At 38.7% G+C, this 17,068-nt stretch overlaps 1 protein-coding gene across 1 annotated transcript; it reads left to right on the forward strand.

Annotated features, from left to right (window-relative positions):
* The first annotated feature begins 15,424 nt into the window (after positions 1-15,424).
* On the forward strand, positions 15,425-16,583 carry LOC104677695 (tumor necrosis factor alpha-induced protein 8-like protein 1). The gene has a single exon (XM_030915746.1). The coding sequence runs from the start codon at positions 15,540-15,542 to the stop codon at positions 16,230-16,232; it is 693 nt and encodes a 230-aa protein (XP_030771606.1). The 5' UTR covers positions 15,425-15,539; the 3' UTR covers positions 16,233-16,583.
* Positions 16,584-17,068: the final 485 nt, after the last annotated feature.

The raw sequence follows: 17,068 nt of genomic DNA on the forward strand, positions 1-17,068 counted from the left end.
TCTCACAGATTTACACCACTCTTTCTTGGAGGAGTTTGGTTACACTGTTTTTGTTATATCTCAGGAGTGATATCTTGGATTGCATAGAATTCTATGGTGAGAAATCAAATATTCTCAGATTAAAACTGGAGAGAAGCCTTCTCAGAAACTGCTTTGCAGTGTGTGAATTCGTCTCAGAGGGTTATACCATTGCTTTTATTGAGAACTTTGCTATTACTGTTTTCACAGAATCTGCAATGAGATATATGGGAGCACATTGAGGCTCGTGTATAAAAAGGAAATATCCTCTGGTAAAAAGAAGAAAGAAGCTTTCTGAGAAATGGCGTTGTGATCTGTTAATTCATAACACAGAGTTACACTATCCTTTCAAGGAGCAGTTTGCTAGAAGTGTATCTGTTCAATCTGAGAAGAGATAGACTGAATCACTTTGAAGCCTGTGATAACAAAGGAAATATCCTCAGTAAAAACTAAAAAAAGTGTCATGAGAAACTGTTTTGTGATGAGTATATTCATCTCACAGAGATACACTTTTCGTTACATTGAGCAGTTTGCTAACACTGTTTTTGTGGAATCTGCCATTGTATATTCTGAAGGCATTGAGTCCTATGGGGAAAAATTAATATCTTTAGATAAAAACTGGAGAGAAGCCTTCTGAGAAACTGCTTTGTGAATTGTGAATTCATCTCATAGAGCTACATCACACTTTTTATTGAGAAGTTTCCTAACAATATTTTCACGGAATCAGCAATGAAAAACACGGGAGTGTACGGAGGCCTGAAATATCCTCAGAGAAAAACAAGAAAGAAGCTTTTTGAGAAACTGCTTTGTGATGTGTGAATTCATCTCACAGAGTTACACTCTTTCCTGGATCCGTTTGCTAGGAATGTTTATGTGAAATCTGAGAAGGGATTTTTTTTGCTTTGAAGACTATGGTGACAAGGGAAATATACTCAGATAAATTCCAGAAAGAATCTTTCTGAGAAACTGCTTTGTGATATGTGAATTAATCTCACAGTGTTACACAATTCTTTCATGGAGCCCTTTGTTAGCACTGTTTTTGTGGAATCTGAGAAGGGATAATTTGGATCGCTTTGAAGCCTGTGGTGACAAAGGAAATAAACTCAGATAAAAACCAGAAAGAAACTTTCCGAGAAACAGTTTTGTGATTTGTGAATTCATCTCACAGAATTACAACAAAATTTTGTGGAGCCATTGACTAGCACTGCTTTTGTGGGATCTGAGAAGGTATACATTTGATCGCTTTGAAGCCTATGGTAACAAAGCAAATATCCTCAGTTAAAACTAGAAAAAGATTTATGAGAAACTGCTTTGTGAAGAGTGTACTCATCTCACAGAAATACACTTTTCATTACGTTGAGCAGTTTTGCTAACACTGTTTTCATGGAATCTGCCATGGGATATTCCAAGGCCATTGAGTCTCATGGTGAAAAATTAAATATCCTTAGATTAAAAATGGAGAGAAGCTTTCTGAGAAATTGCTTCATGATGTGTGAATTCATCTCACAGAGTTACACTACCCTTTCAGGAAGCCGTTTCCCAGCACTGTTTTTGTGGAATGTGAGAAGAGATATTTTTTATTGTTTTTATGCCCATGGTAACATAGGAAATATCCTCAGATAAAAACTGGAAAGCCGCTTTCTGGGAAACTGCTTTGTGAGTTGTGAATTCATCTCAGAGTTACACCACTCTTTCATGGAGGAGTTTGCTGGCAGTGTTTTTGTGGAATCTCAGATGTGATATTTTGGATAGCATTAAAACTCATGATGAAAAATGAAATATCCTCAGATGTAAACTGGACAGAAGCCTTCTCAGAAACTGCTTTGTGGTATGTGAATTCATTGCACAGAGTTACATCATTGCTTTCATTGAGAAGTTTGCTAACACTGTTATTGCAGTATGTGCAATGAGACACACGGGGGCGCATTGAGGCCTGAAATATCCTCAGATAAAAGCAAGAAAGAAGCTTTCTGAGAACCCGCTTTGTGATGTGTGAATTCATCTCACAGAGTTACACTACACTTTCATGGAGGAATTTGCTAGCACTGTAAAAGTGTTATCTGATAAGAGTTATTTTTGATTGCTTTTAAGCCTATGGTGACAAGGAAATATCCTCAGATAAAAACTAGAAAGAATCCTTCTGAGAAACTGCTTTTGGATTTGTGAATTCACCTCACAGAGTTACACCACTCTTTCATAGAGGAGTTTGCTAGCACTGTTTTTGTGAAATCTGAGAAGTGATGTTTTGGATCGCTTTGAAGCCTATGGTGACAAAGGAAATATTATCAGATAAAAATTAGAAATTTTCTGAGAAATTGCTTAGTGATATGTGAATTCGAATCACAGAGTTACAGCACTCTATCATGGAGGTGTTTGCTAGCACTGTTTTGTGGAACCTCAGAAGTGATATGTTGGATAGCATAGATTACTATGGTGAGAAATGAAATATCCTCAGATAATAACTGGAGAGAAGCCTTCTCAGAAACTGCTTTGTGATGTGTGAATTCATCACAGAGAGTTACATCATCGCTTTCATTGAGAGGTTTGCTAACACCGTTTTCGCAGAATCTGCAATGAGATATATGGGAGCGCATTGAGGCCCATGTGTAAAGAGGAAATATCCTGGATAAAAGGAAGAATGAAGCTTTCTGAGAAACTGCTTTGTAATCTGTGAGTTCATCACACAGAGTTACACTACTCTTTCAAGGAGCAAACTGCTTGAACTGTATTTGTGAAATCTGAGAAGGGATACTTTGGATTGCATTGAACTCTATGGTAACAAAGGAAATATCCTCAGTGTAAACTGGAAAAGGCTTTATGAGGAACTGCTTTGTAATGAGTGTATTCACCTCACAGAGGTACACTTTTCGTCACATTGAGCAGTTAGCTAACACTGTTTTCGTGGAATCTGCCATGGGATATTCTGAGGGCATTGATTCCAAGTGAAAAATTAAATATCCTTAGATAAAAACTGGAGAGAAACCTTCTGAGAACTGCTTTGTGATGTGTGAATTCATCTCACAGAGCTACACACTCTTTTCCTTGAGAAGTTTCCTAACAATACTTTCAGGGAAGCTGCAATGAGATATACGGGAGCACATTGAAGCCTGAAATATCCTCAGATAAAAACAAGAGAGAAGCTCTTTTGGAAAATGCTTTGTGATGTGTGAATTCATCTCACAGAGTTACATCGCTCTTTTCTGTAGCCGTTGGCTAACACTGACTTTGTGGAATCTGAGAAGGGGAATTTTGGATCGCTATGAAGCCTACGGTGACTAAAAAAAATCCTACGATAAAAACTAGAAATAAGCTTTCTGAGAAACTGCTTTGTGATGTGTGAATTCATCTCACAGTGTTACAATACTCTTTCATGGATCCGTTTGCTAGCACGGATTTGTGGTCTCTGAGAAGGGATGTTTTAGATCGCTTTGAAGCCTATGGTGACAAAGCAAATATCCTCAGACAAAAACCAGAAAGAAGCTTTTTGAGAAACTGCTTTGTGACATGTGAATTCATCTCACAAATTAACAACACTCTTTCATGCAAGGGTTTGCTAGCACTGTTTTCATCAAAGAGAGTTACACCACTCTTTCCTGGAGCCGTTGGCTAGCATTGTTTCTGTGGAATCTAAGAAGTGATATGTTGGAATGTTTTGAAGCCTATGTTGACAAAGGAAATATCCTCTGATAAAAGGTACAAAGAAGCCTTCTGAGAAACTGCATTGTGATGTGTGAATTCATCTTACAGAGTTACAATACTCTTTCATGGAGCCTTTTGCTGGCACTGTTTTCGTGGAATCTGAGAAAGGATATTTTTGATTGCTTTGAAGCCTATGGTGACAAAGGAAATATATTCAGATAAATATCAGAAAGAAGGTTTCTGTGAAACTATTCCATGATGTGTGAATACATCATGCCTCAGCCTCCCGAGTAGCTGAGACTACAGGCACCTGCCACCTCGCCCAGCTAGTTTTTTGTATTTTTTTGTAGAGACGGAGTTTCACTGTGTTGGTCAGCATGGTCTCGATCTCTTGACCTCATCATCCGCCCCTCTTATCCTCCCAAAGTGCTGGGATTACAAGCTTGAGCCACCGCGCCAGGCCTAGACTATCCTTTTCATTGAGTAATTTGCTAACACTGTTTTCTTGAAATCTGCAATGGAATATTTCGGAGCGCATTGAATCTTATGGTGACAAAGAAAATATCCTCAGATAAAAACAAGAAAGATTTCTGTGAAAGTTCTTTGTGTTTTTTGAATTCATCTCACAGACTTACACTGTTCTTTTTATTGAGCAGTCTGCTAACACTGTTAGTGTGGAATCTGCAAAGAGATGTTTGGGAGCACATTGAGGACTGTAGTGAAAAAGGAAATATCCTCAGATAAAAACTAGAAAGAAGTTTTCTGAAAAACTGCTTTATGATGTGCGAATTCATCTCACAGAGTCCCAGCATTCACTTCATTGAGCAGTTTGATAACACTTTTCGTGGAATCAGCAAGAGGATATTTGGGAGCACTTTGAAGCATATGGTGAGAAAGAATATATCCTCCAATAAAAATCAAAGAGAAGTTTTCTGAGAAACTGCTTTTTGATGTGTGAATTCATCTCACAGAGATACACTGTTCTTTTCTTTGAGCAGTTAGCTAACCCTGTTTTCTTGGAATCTGCAATGGGATATTTTGGAGTGCATTGAAGCTTATGATGACAAAGGAAATATCCTCAGACAAAAAGTAGAAAGAAGCTTACTGAGAACATGCTTTCTGATTTCTGAATTCATCTCTCAGAGTCACACATCTCTTTTCATGGAGCAGTCCATTAACAATGTTTTGGGGGAATCTGAGAAGGGATATTTGGGAGAGCATTGAAGCCTATGGTGATGAAGGAAATATCCACAGATAAAAACTATAAAGAAGTCTTCTGAGAATCTGCTTTGTGATGAGTGAATTCATCTCACAGTTACACTGTTCTTTGCATGGAGAAGTTTGCTAACACTGTTTTCTTGGAATCTGCAATGGGATATTTCAAAGTGCATTGAAGCTTATGGAGCCAAAGGATTTGTCCTCAGACAAAAACTAGAAATAATCTTTCTGAGAGAATGCTTTGTGATTTGTGAATTCATCTCACTCAGTTACACCTTTGTTTTCATGGAGCCGTTTGCTAACACTGTTTTCGTGGAATCTTCAAAGGTATATTTGGGAGTGCATTGAGGCCTAGGTGAAAAACTAAATATCCTCAGATAAAAATTAGAAAGAAGCTTTCTGAAAAACTACTTTGTGATGTGTGAATTCATTTCACAGCGTTACACTGTTCTTTTCCTTGATTAGTTTGCTAACACTGTTTTCGTGGAATCAGCAAAGGGACATTTGGGACCACATTGAGGACTATACTGAAAAAGGAAATATCATCACATAAAAACTAAAAAGAAGCTTTCTGAGAAACTGCTTCATGATTTTTGAATTTATGTCACAGAGTTACACCATTCTCTCATTGAGCTGTTTGAAAACACTGTTTTTGTGGAATCTGCAAAGGGATATTTTGGAGCACATGGAAGCCTGTGGTGAAAAAGGAAACATCCTCAGGTAAAAACGAGAAAGAAGTTTCTGAGCAACTGATTTTTGATGTGTGAATTCAGCTCACAGAGTTACACTGTCCTTTTCATTGAACAGTTTGCTAACGCTACTTTCTTGGAATCTGTAATGGGATATTTCAGAGCACATTGAAGCTTATGTTGACAAATGAAGTACTCTCAGAAAAAACTTTCTGAGAAACTGCACTGTTATTTGTGAATTTGTTTCACAGGGTTACAAGATACTTTTCATGGAGCAGTTTGGTAGCAGTGTTTTTGGGGAATCTGAGAAGGGATATTTGGATTGCATTGAAGCCTATGTTGACAAAGGAAATATCCTCACATAAAAAGTAGAAAGAAGCTTTCTGAGAAACTGCTTTGTGATGCGTAAATTAGTCTCACAGAGCTACTCTGTTCTTTTCATTGAGCAATTTGCTAACACTGTTCTCATGAAATCTGCAATGGTATACTTTGGAGTGCATTGAGGAATATAGTGACAAAGTAAATAACCTCAGATACAAACTAGAAAGTAGCTTTCTGAGAAACTGCCTTGTGATGTGTGAATTTATCTCACAGTGTTACACCATTCTTCTCACTGAGCTGCTTGAAAACATTTGTTTTGTGGAATCTGCAAAGGAGTATATGGGAGCACTTTGAGGTCTATGGTGAAAAAGGAAATGTCCTCAGATAAAAAGTAGAAAGAAGCTTTCCGAGAAACTACTTTTTGATGTGTGAATTCATCTCACAGAGACTCACTGTTCTTTTCATTGAGCAGTTTGCTAACACTGTTTTCTTGGAATCTGCAGTGGGATATTTGTAGCGCATTTAAGATTATGGTGAGAAATGAAATATCTTCAGACAAAAACTACCAAGAAGCTTCCTGAGAAACTACTTTGTGATTTTTGAATTCATCTTACACAGTTACACAATTCTTTTCATGGAGCAGTTTGGTAACACTGTTTTTGGGGAATCTGAGAAGGTATATTTGGGATCGCATTGAAGCCTACAGTGACAAAGGAAATATCCTAAGATGAAAACTAGAAAGATGATTTCTGAGGAAGCACTTTGTGATGTGTGAATTCGTCTCATAAAGTTACAACTTTCTTTTCATGGAACCATTTGCTAACACTCCTTTTGTGGAATCTGCAAAGGGATATTTGGGAGTGCACTGAGACCTATGGCGAAAAACAAAACATCCTCACATAAAAATTAGAAAGAAGCTCCCTGCAAAACTGCTGTGCAATGTGTGAATTCATCTCTCATAGTTACACTGTTCTTTTCATCGAGCAATTTGTTAACACTGTTGTCGTGGAATCTCCAAAGGGATATTTTGGAGCACTTTGAGGCCTATAGTGAAAAGGTAAATATCCTTAGACAAAAACTAGAGAGAAGTTTTCTGAGAAACTGCTTTGTGATGTTTGAATTCATCTCACAATGTTACATCATAATTTTCATTGAGCTGTTTGATAGCACTGTTTTCATGGAATCTGCAAGGGATATTTCGGTGAGCGTTGAGGCCTATGGTGAAAAAGTAAATATCCTCAGATAAAAACTAGAAAAAAGCTTTTTGAAACTGTTTCGTGATGTTTGAATTCATGTCACAGAGTTACACTGCTGTTTTCATTGAGCAGATTTCTAATACAGTTTTCTTGGAATCTTCAATGGGATATTTTGGAGCGCATTGAAGCTTATCATGACAAAGGAAATATCCTATGACAAAAACTAGAAAGTAGCTTTCTGAGAAACTGCTTTGTGGTGTATGTGTTCATCTCACAGAATGACACCTTTCTTTTCATGGATCAGTTTGCTAACACTATTTTCTTGGAATCTACTAAGGAAATATTATTTGAAGAAAACTTGAAAGAAGCTGTCTGAGAAACTACTTTGTGATGTGGGAATTCATCTTACTGAGTAACACCATGCTTTTCATGGATCAGTTTTGTAGCACTGTTTTTGGCAAATCTGAGAAGGGATACTTTGAATCGCATTGAAGACCATGGTGACAAAGGGAATATCCTCAGATAAAAACTAGAAATAAACTTTCTGAGAAATTCCTTTGTGATGTGTGAATTCATCTCCCAGAGTTACACCTTTCTTTTCATGGAAAATTTGCTAACACTGTTTTTGGGGACTTTTAAAAGGGATATTTGGGAGTGCCTTGAGGTCTACAGTGAGAAAGAAAATATTCTTCAATAAAACCAAAAAGAAACTATCTGTGAAACTGCTTTTTGATGTGTGAATTCATCTCAGAGGGTTACACATTTCCTTTCATGGAGCAGTTTGGTATCACTGATTTTGAGGAATCTGAAAAAGGATATTTTGGATTTCATTGAAGCGTATGGTGACAATGAAAATATCTTCAGGAAAAAACTAGAAGGAAACTTTCTGGCAAACTTCTTTATGATGTGTCTATGCATCTCACAGAGTAACACCTTTCATTTCATGGAGTCATTTTCAAACACATTTTTCATGAAATCTAGAAAGGGATATTTGGAAGCTAGTTGAGGCCTGTCATGGAAAGGAAGTATCCTCTTATAAAAGGTAAATAGAATCTTTGTGAGAATCTGCTTTATGATATGTCAATTCATCTCACAAAGTTACACGGTTCTTTTCATTGAGCAGTTTGCTAACACTCCTTCCTTGGAATCTACAAGGGTTTATTTTCGAGTGCATTGAAGCTTATATTTACAAAAGAAATATCCCCATATAAAAACTAGAAAGAAACTTTCTGAGACACAGCTTTTTGACGTGTTACTTCATCTCACAGAGTTATACGATTCTTTTTGTAAATCAGTTTTGTAGAACTACTCTTGGGGAATCTGCGAAGGAATATTCATGAATGCAAGGAGGAATATGATGAAAAAGAAAATATCCTCGTAAAAAAAAGAAAGAAGATTTCTGTGAAATTACTTTGTGATGTGTGCATTCATCTCACAGAGATACACCATTGTTTTCATTGAGAAGTTTGCTAATAATTTTTTCGTGGAAGCTGCAATGGGATATTCCAGAGAGCATTGAGGAATATGGAGATAAAGGAAACATCCTCTGATAAAAAACAGAAAGAAATTTTCTGAGAAACTAGTTTCTGATATGAGTATTCCCCTAATAGAGTTACACCTTTCTTTTCATGGAGCAGTTGCTAACAGTGTTTTCGTGGAATCTGCAAAGAGATATTTGGGAGTGCATTCAGGCATATAGTGAAAAAGAAAATATCCTCAGATAAAAAGTAGAAGGAAGCTTTCTGAGAAACTGGTTTGTGATGTGTGAATTTGTCTCCCAGATTTACACTGCTCTTTTCACTGAACAGTTTGCTAACACTGTTTTCTTGAAATTTGCAATGAGATATTTTTGAGTAGTCATAGAAGGGATATTTTGGAGCACACTGAATTATATGGTGATAAATGCAATATCCTCCAACAAAAGCAAAAAAGAAGCTCTATGTGACACTTTTTTTGTGATGTGAGAATTTATCTCACAGAGTTGCACCTTTCTTTGCATGATGCAATTCGGGAGCACTCTTTTTGTGGAATCTGAAAAGGGATATTTTGGATCACATTGAAGCCTATGGTGATAAAGGAAAGATTCTCAGATAAAAACTAGAAAGAAGCTTTCTGAGAAACTTTTTTATGAGGTGTGTATTTATCTCACAAAGTAACACCATTTTTTTTTCATGGAGTAGTTTGCTATCACTGTTTTCGTGGAATCTACAAAGGGATATTTGGGAGCAAGTACAGGCCTATGGTGAAAAAGGAAATATCCTCAGATAAAAACTAGAAAGAAGCTTTGTAAAAAACTACTTTGTTATTTGTTAATTCATCTCACAGAGTTACACGATTCTTTTCATGGAGCAGCTTTGTAGCACTGTTATTGGGGAATCTGGAAGGGATATTTTCGATCACATTGAAGCCAATGGTGACAAAAGAAATATCCTCAGATAAAAACTAGAAAGAAGCTTTCTGAGAAAGTTCTTTGTGATGTGTGAATTCATCTCACAGAGTTACACTTTTTTTTCATGGAGCAGACGCTAACACTGTTTTCATGGTATCTGCAATAGGGTGTTTGAGAGGACATAGAAGACTGTGGTGACAATGGAAATATCCTGAGACAAAAACAAAAAAGATGCTTTCTGAGAAACTACTTTATGATGTGTGAATTCATCTCACAGATTTACAACTTTCTTGTCATGGAGGAGTTTACTAACACTATTTTTGTGGAATCTGCAAAGCGATATCCCTGTGTGCCTTAAGGAATACGGTGATAAAGTAAGTATCTTCAGATAAAAGCCAAAAAGCAGCTTTCTGAGAAACTGCTTTGTGATGTGTGAATTCATCTCCCGGAGTTACACTATTCCTTTCACTGAGCAGTTTGGTAACACTGTTTTTTTGGAATCTTCAATGGGACGTTTCAGAGTGCATGAAGCTTATGGTGACAAAGGTTATTTCCTCAGACAAAAACTAGAAAGAAGCTTTCTGCAAAACTGCTTTGTTATTTGTTAATTCATCTCACAGAGTTACACCTTTCTTTTCATGCAGCGGTTTGATAGCACTCTTTTTGTGGAATCAGAGAAGGGATAGTTTGGATTGCATTGAATCCTATGGTGACAAAGGAAATATCCTCAGATAAAACAAGAAAGAAACTTTCTGAGAAACTTCTTGTAGATGTTTGAATTCATCACACAGAGTTACAACTTTCTTTCCATGGAGCAGTTTGCTAACACTGTTTTCGTGTAATCTGCAATTGGATATTTGGCAGTGCCTTGAGTTCTATGGTGATAAACAAAATATTCCCACGTAAAAACTGGAAAGTACCCTCCTGACTCCTCACAAACCAGTTTGTGATGTGTGAATTCATCTCACAGAGTCACTCTGTTCTTTTAATTGAACAGTTTGTTAACACTGTTTTCACGGAATCTGCAATGGGATATATGGGAGCACATTGAGGCCTATGGAGAAAAAGGAAATATCCGGAGATAAAAACAAGAAAGTAGCTTTCTGAAAAACTGCTTTCTGATGTTTGAGTTCACCTCGCAGAGTTACACCATTGTTTGCATTGATCAGATAGATAACACTGTTTTCATGGAATCTGCAACAGGATATTTGGTAGCGCCTTGAAGCTTATGGTGACAAAGGAAATATCCCCGGATAAAAAACAAAAAGAAGCTTTCTGTGAAACTGCTTTCTGATGCATGAATTCATCTCACAGATTTACACTTTCTTTTCATTGAGAACTGTGCTAACACTTTTTTTGTGGAATCTGTAATGGGATGTTTAGGAGTGCAGTTAAGAATATGATGAAAAAGGAAATATCCTCAGATAATAACGAGAAAGAAGCTTTCTGATAAACTGCTTTGTGACGTGTGAGTCATCTAAGAGAGTTACAATGCTGTTTTCATTGAGCAGTTGGCTAACACTGTTTTCTTGGAATATGCAATTGGATATTTCAGAGTTCATTGAAACTTAGGGTGACAAAAGAAATATCCTCATATGCAAACTAGACAGAATTTTTCTGAGAAAATCCTTTGTGATTTGGGAATTCGTCTCACAGTGTTACACCACTGTTCTCATGGAGCAGTTCAATAGCACTATTTTTGGGGAATTTGAGAAGGGATATTTTGGATCACATTGAAGCCTATGGTGAAAAAGGAAATATCCTCAGACAAAAACTACAAAGAATCTTTCTCAGAAAATTCTTTGTGGTGTGTGTATTCATCTCACAGAGTAGCATGATTCTTTTCTTAGAGCAGTTTGGTAAAACTGTTTTCACAGAATCTCAATTTGGATATTTGGGAAGGTATTGAACCCTATGGTGGCAAAGGAAATATCCTCAGAATGAAAAAAAAAGAAGCACTCTTAGAAACTGCTTTGTAATGCGTGAATTCATCTCATATTTACACCATTCTTTTCATGGAATACTTTGCTAACACTATTTTCGTGGAACCTGAAAAGGGATATTCACGAACTCACTGAGGCCTGTAGTGAAAAAGCAAATATCCTCAGACAAAAACTACAAAGAAGCTTACTATGAAACTGCTTTCTGACTTGTGAATTCATCTCACAGATTTACACAACTCTTTTCAAGCCTGGTTGCAGTGTTTTTGGAAAATCTGAGAAGCGATATTTCGGATAACATTGAAGCCTATGGTGACAAAGGGAATATTCTCAGATGAAAAGTCGATAGACACTTTCTGAGAAACTGATTTTTGATGTGTGTATTCCTCTCAAAGAGTAGCACAATCCTTTTCTTGGAGCAGTTTGCTAAAACACTTCTTGTGGATCTGCAAAGGGATATTTTGGAGCACATTGAGGAATATGATGAAAAAGAAAGTGTCCTCAGAAAAGACTGGAAAGAAGCTTTCTGAGAAACTGCTTTGTGATGTGTGAATTCATCTCAGAGAGTTACAATGCTGTTTTCATTGAGCAGTTTGCAAACACTGTTTTCTTTTAATTTGCAATTGGATCAGATATTTTGGAGCGCATTGAAGCTTATGGTGATAAAGGAAATATCCTCATATAAAAACAAGAAAGAAGTTTTCTTAGAAACCGCTTTGTGATGTCTTAATTAATCTCCCATAGTTACATGATTCTTATCATGTATCACTTTGGTGGCACTGTTTTTGGGGAATTTGCAATAGGATATTTTAGAGCTCATTGAAGCCTATGATGATGAAGAAAATATCCTCAGACAAAAACCGAAAAGAAACTTTCTGAGAATTGCTGACTGATGTGTGAATTCATCTCAGAGATTTACACCTTTCTTTTCATGAAACAGTTTGCTAACACTATTTTCGTGGAATCTGCAAGGGGATATTCATGAGCGCATTGAGGCCTATTAGGAAAAAGGAAATATCCTCAGACGAAAACTAGAAAGAAGCTTTCTGAGAAACTGCTTTGTGATTTGTGAATTCATCTCACAATGTTACGTGATTCTTTTCATGAATCTGTTTGGTAGCACTGTTTTATTGGGATCTGCAATGGGATATTTTGGAGGGCATTCAAACTTATGGTGACTGCTCAGTGAAATAAAAGAGGACACAAACAAATGGAAGAACATATCATGTTCATGGATAGGAAGAGTCAATATTGTGAAAATGGCCATAGTGCCCAAGGTCATTTATAGATTCAATGCCATCCCCATAAGCTACCAATGAGTTTCTTCCCAGAATTGGAAAAAACTGCTTTAAAGTTCATATGGAACCAAAAAAGGAGCCTGCATTGCCAAGACAGTCCTAAGTCGAAAGAACAAAGTGGGAGGCATCACACTACTTGACTTCAAACTATACTACAATGCTACAGTAACCAAAACAGCATGGTACTGGTACCAAAACAGAGATATAGACCAATGGAACAGAACAGAGCCACCAGAATTAATACCACACATCTATAGTCATCTGATCTTTGACAAACCTGACAAAAGCAAGAAATGGGGAAAAGATTCCCTATTTAATAAATGGTGCTGGGAAAATTGGCTAGCCATAAGCAGAAAGCTGAAACTGGATCTTTTCCTTACTCCTTATACAAAAATTATTCAAGATGGATTAGAGACTTAAATGTTAGACATAATATCTTAAAAACCCTAGAAGAAAACCAAGGTAATACCATTCAGGACATAGGCATGGGCAAGGACTTCATGTCTAAAACACCAAAATCAATGGCAACAAAAGCCAAAATTGACAAATTGTATCTAGAACTAGAAATACTATATGACCCAGCCTTCCCATTACTGGGGATATACCCAAAGTTTTATAAATAATGCTGCTATAAAGACACATGCACACGTATGTTTATTACAGCACAATTCACAATAGCAAAGACTTGGAATCAACCCAAATGTTCATCAGTGACAGACTGTATTAAGAAAATGTGGCACACATACACCATGGAATACTATGCAGCCATAAAAAAGGATGAGTTTGTGTCATTTGTAGGGACATGGATGCAGCTGGAAACCATCATTCTCAGTAAACGATCACAAGAACAGAAAACCAAACACCGCATGTTCTCACTCATAGGTGGGAATTGGACATTGAGATCACTTGGACATGGGAAGGGGAGCATCACACACTGGGGCCTATTTTGGGGAAGGGGGAGAGGTGAGGGATGACATTGGGAGGTGTAATTGAGGTAAATGAGGAGTTGAAGGCTGCTGACGAGTTGATGGGTGCAGCACACCAACATGGCACAAGTATACATATGTAAAAAACCTGCACGTTGTGCACATGTACCCTTGAGCTTAAAGTATAATAAAAAATTAAAATAAATTAATAAATAAAATACTACTTGTAGCACTGGACTAGGTGCGGAGGATACAGTACTGAACAAAGCAAAAAAAAAAAAAAAGAAAGAAATATCCTAATATAAAAAGTAGAAAGAAGCTTTCTGAGAAATTTCTCTGTGATGTTTAAATTCATCTCACAGAATTAATCTCACAGAATTACTGTACTTTTCATTGAGCAGTCTACTAACACTGTTTTTGTGGAATCTGCAATAGCATATTTGGGAGTTCATTAAAGCCTACGGTGACAAAAGACATGTCCTCAGATAAAAACGTAAAATAAGCGTTCTGAGAAACTTCTTTGTGATGTGTCAATTTTTTTCCCACAGAATTACACTGTTCTTTTCTTTGAGTAGCTTGCTAACACTGTTTTCCTGGAAACTGCAATGGGATATTTTGGAGTGCATTGAAGCTTATGTTGACAAAGGAAATATCGTGAGAAAAAAACTCGAAAGAAGTTTCTGACAAAGTGCTTTATAATTTGTGACTTCATCTTGCAGACTTAAAATTTCCTTTCATGGAGCAGTTTGTTAGCACTGTTTTTGGGGAATCTGAGAAGAGATATTTTGGATCGCATTAGAGCCTAGTGTGACAATGGAAATATAATCAGATAAAAACTAGCAAGAAACTTTCTGAGAAATAGATTTGTGATGTGCATATTAATCTCACAGAGTTCCAGGACTATTTTCTGGGAGCTGTTTGCTAACACTGTGTTCATGAAATGAGCAATACGATATTTTGGATTGCATGAAGCCTATGGTGACAAAGGAAACATCCTCAGACAAAAACTAGAAAGAAGCATTCTGAGGAAGTTCTTTGTGATGTGTGAATTCATTTCACAGAACTACAGCTATCTTTTCACAGAGCAGTCTTGTAATACTGTTTTCGTGGAATCTGCAAAGGGATATTTGGGTTTGCATTGAGGACTATAGAGAATAAAGAAATATACTCAGATAAAAAATAGAAATAAGCTTTCTTAGAAACTGTTTGGTGATGCATGAATTCGTCTTACAGCGTTACACCATTCTTTTCAATGAGCAGTGTGATAACGCTATTTTCGTGGAATCTGCAATAGGATATTTGGGAGAGCATTCAAGCTTGTGGTGACAAAGGAAATATCCTCAGACAAAAGCCTAATAGAAACTTTCTGAGAAACTGTTTTGGGGTCTGTAAATTCAAGTGACCGAATTACACGTTTCTTTTCATGGAGCAGTTTCATAACACGATTTTCGTAGAATATGCAAATACATATTTGCGAGCACATTGAGGCTTATAGTGAAAAAAGAAATATCCTCATTCAAAAGCTAGAAAGATGCTTTCTGTGAAACTGCTTTGGGATTTTTAAATTCATCTCACAGAGTTACATGATACTTTTTATGGATCAGTTTGGTAGCACTGTTTTCGGGAATCTGAGAAGGAATATTTTGGATCACATTGAAGCTTACGGTGACAAAGGCAATATCCTCAGACAAAAACCAAATGGAAATATTCTGAGAAACTGCTTTCTGATGTGTGAATTCATCTCACAGTGTTACACCATTCTTTGCATTGAAAAGTTTGCACCCGCCCCAGCTCCGGCCCTGCTCCGGCGCTGATCCCACCACCGCAGCAACGGCCTCAGCCCACGGAGGTGGTTGGACTGACCCCCGACGGTTGAACACACAGACTCTTCTCCGAGAGCAGGCCATGGACACCTTCAGCACCAAGAGCCTGGCTCTGCAGGCACAGAAGAAGCTCCTGAGTAAGATGACATCTAAGGCAGTGGTGGCCATGCTGGTGTATGACACCAGCAGCGAGGTGCTGGACGAGCTGTACCGCGCCACCAGGGAGTTCACACGCAGCTGCAAGGAGGCCCAGAAGATGCTCAAGAACCTGGTGAAGGTGGCCCTGAAGCTGGGGCTGCTGCTGCGTGGGGACCAGCTGGGCAGGGAGGAGCTGACGCTGCTGTGGCGCTTCCGCCACCGGGCACACTTCCTGGCCATGATGGCCATCAGCTTCCAGCAGGTGGACTTCACCTTCGACCAGCAAGTGCTGGCTGTCGGGCTGCTCGAGTGCCGCGACCTGCTGCGCCAGGCCGTGGGCCCCCAGCTGACCACCAAGTCCCACAGCCGCATCAACCACGTGTTCGGCCACCTGGCTGACTGCGACTTCCTGGCCGTACTTTACGGCCCCCAGAGCCCTACCGCTCCCACCTGCGCAGGATCTGCGAGGACCTGGGCACAATGCTGGACGAGGGCAGCCACTGAGCCCCGGGGCCACCCGGCCGCCCCCCTCGCGCCTTCTGGGGCTCTTCTGCTGGGCGCGGTGAGGTTTGTGGTTTTTTTCCAACTCTTTTCTCCCAATCGGACTCCGGCCAAACTCCCACAAATATGTGGGTGACCTGACCCCTTTGAGAGGACGCTGAGCCATCTGTAGCAGCTGTTTCAGACACCTATGTCACCTCTTCTCCTGGCCCCCGCCCAATGGGGAGAGGAATTTGAGGCCCTAATCTGGGGACCACCTTCCACCCGTTTGTACTTCCTGGGCCACACCGACCTCTGGGTCGATTGATGTAAAAGTCAAAAGCTACTGCTTCCCACTTGGTAATGTCACCTGGGATTTTCATCCCCACACACAAGGACTAGAGGTTCACATGGTGAACTGGGGGAAGGGGAGTGTTGGCGGGCAAATCGCGGCACCCCCCCGCCCCATCTATAAATTCACATCCTAACCCCCAGGACCAGAAGATGATCCGATTTGGAAATAGGATCATTACAAATGGGATTAGTTCAGAGGATGTCATCTTGGAGTAGGGTGGGCCTCAATTCAAGGACTGGGGTCCTTATAAACGGGGGCTCGTGGCAGGGCCCGCTGGCTCATGCCTGTAATCCCAGTACTTTGGGAGGCCAAGGTGGGTGGATCATGAGGTCAGGAGATCAAGACCATCCTGGCTAACACGGTGAAATCCCATCTCTACTAAAAATACAAAAAAATAGACAGGAAGAAAAAAGAAAAGTTTGCTAACACTTTTTCGTAGAATCTGCAATGGGATATTCTGGAGCGCATTGAGGAATATGGTGACAAATGTAATATCCTCAGAGAAAAACTAGAAAGAAGCTTTCAGAGAAACAGCTCACTGAGGATTGAATTCATTCATTCCACAGTTACACCACTCCTTTCATGGAGCACAATGGTAGCACTGTTTTGGGGGAATCTGAGAAGGGATGCTTTGGATC

Source organism: Rhinopithecus roxellana, chromosome 13 (genome assembly GCF_007565055.1).
Source record: "Rhinopithecus roxellana isolate Shanxi Qingling chromosome 13, ASM756505v1, whole genome shotgun sequence".
Classification (NCBI taxonomy): domain Eukaryota; kingdom Metazoa; phylum Chordata; class Mammalia; order Primates; family Cercopithecidae; genus Rhinopithecus; species Rhinopithecus roxellana.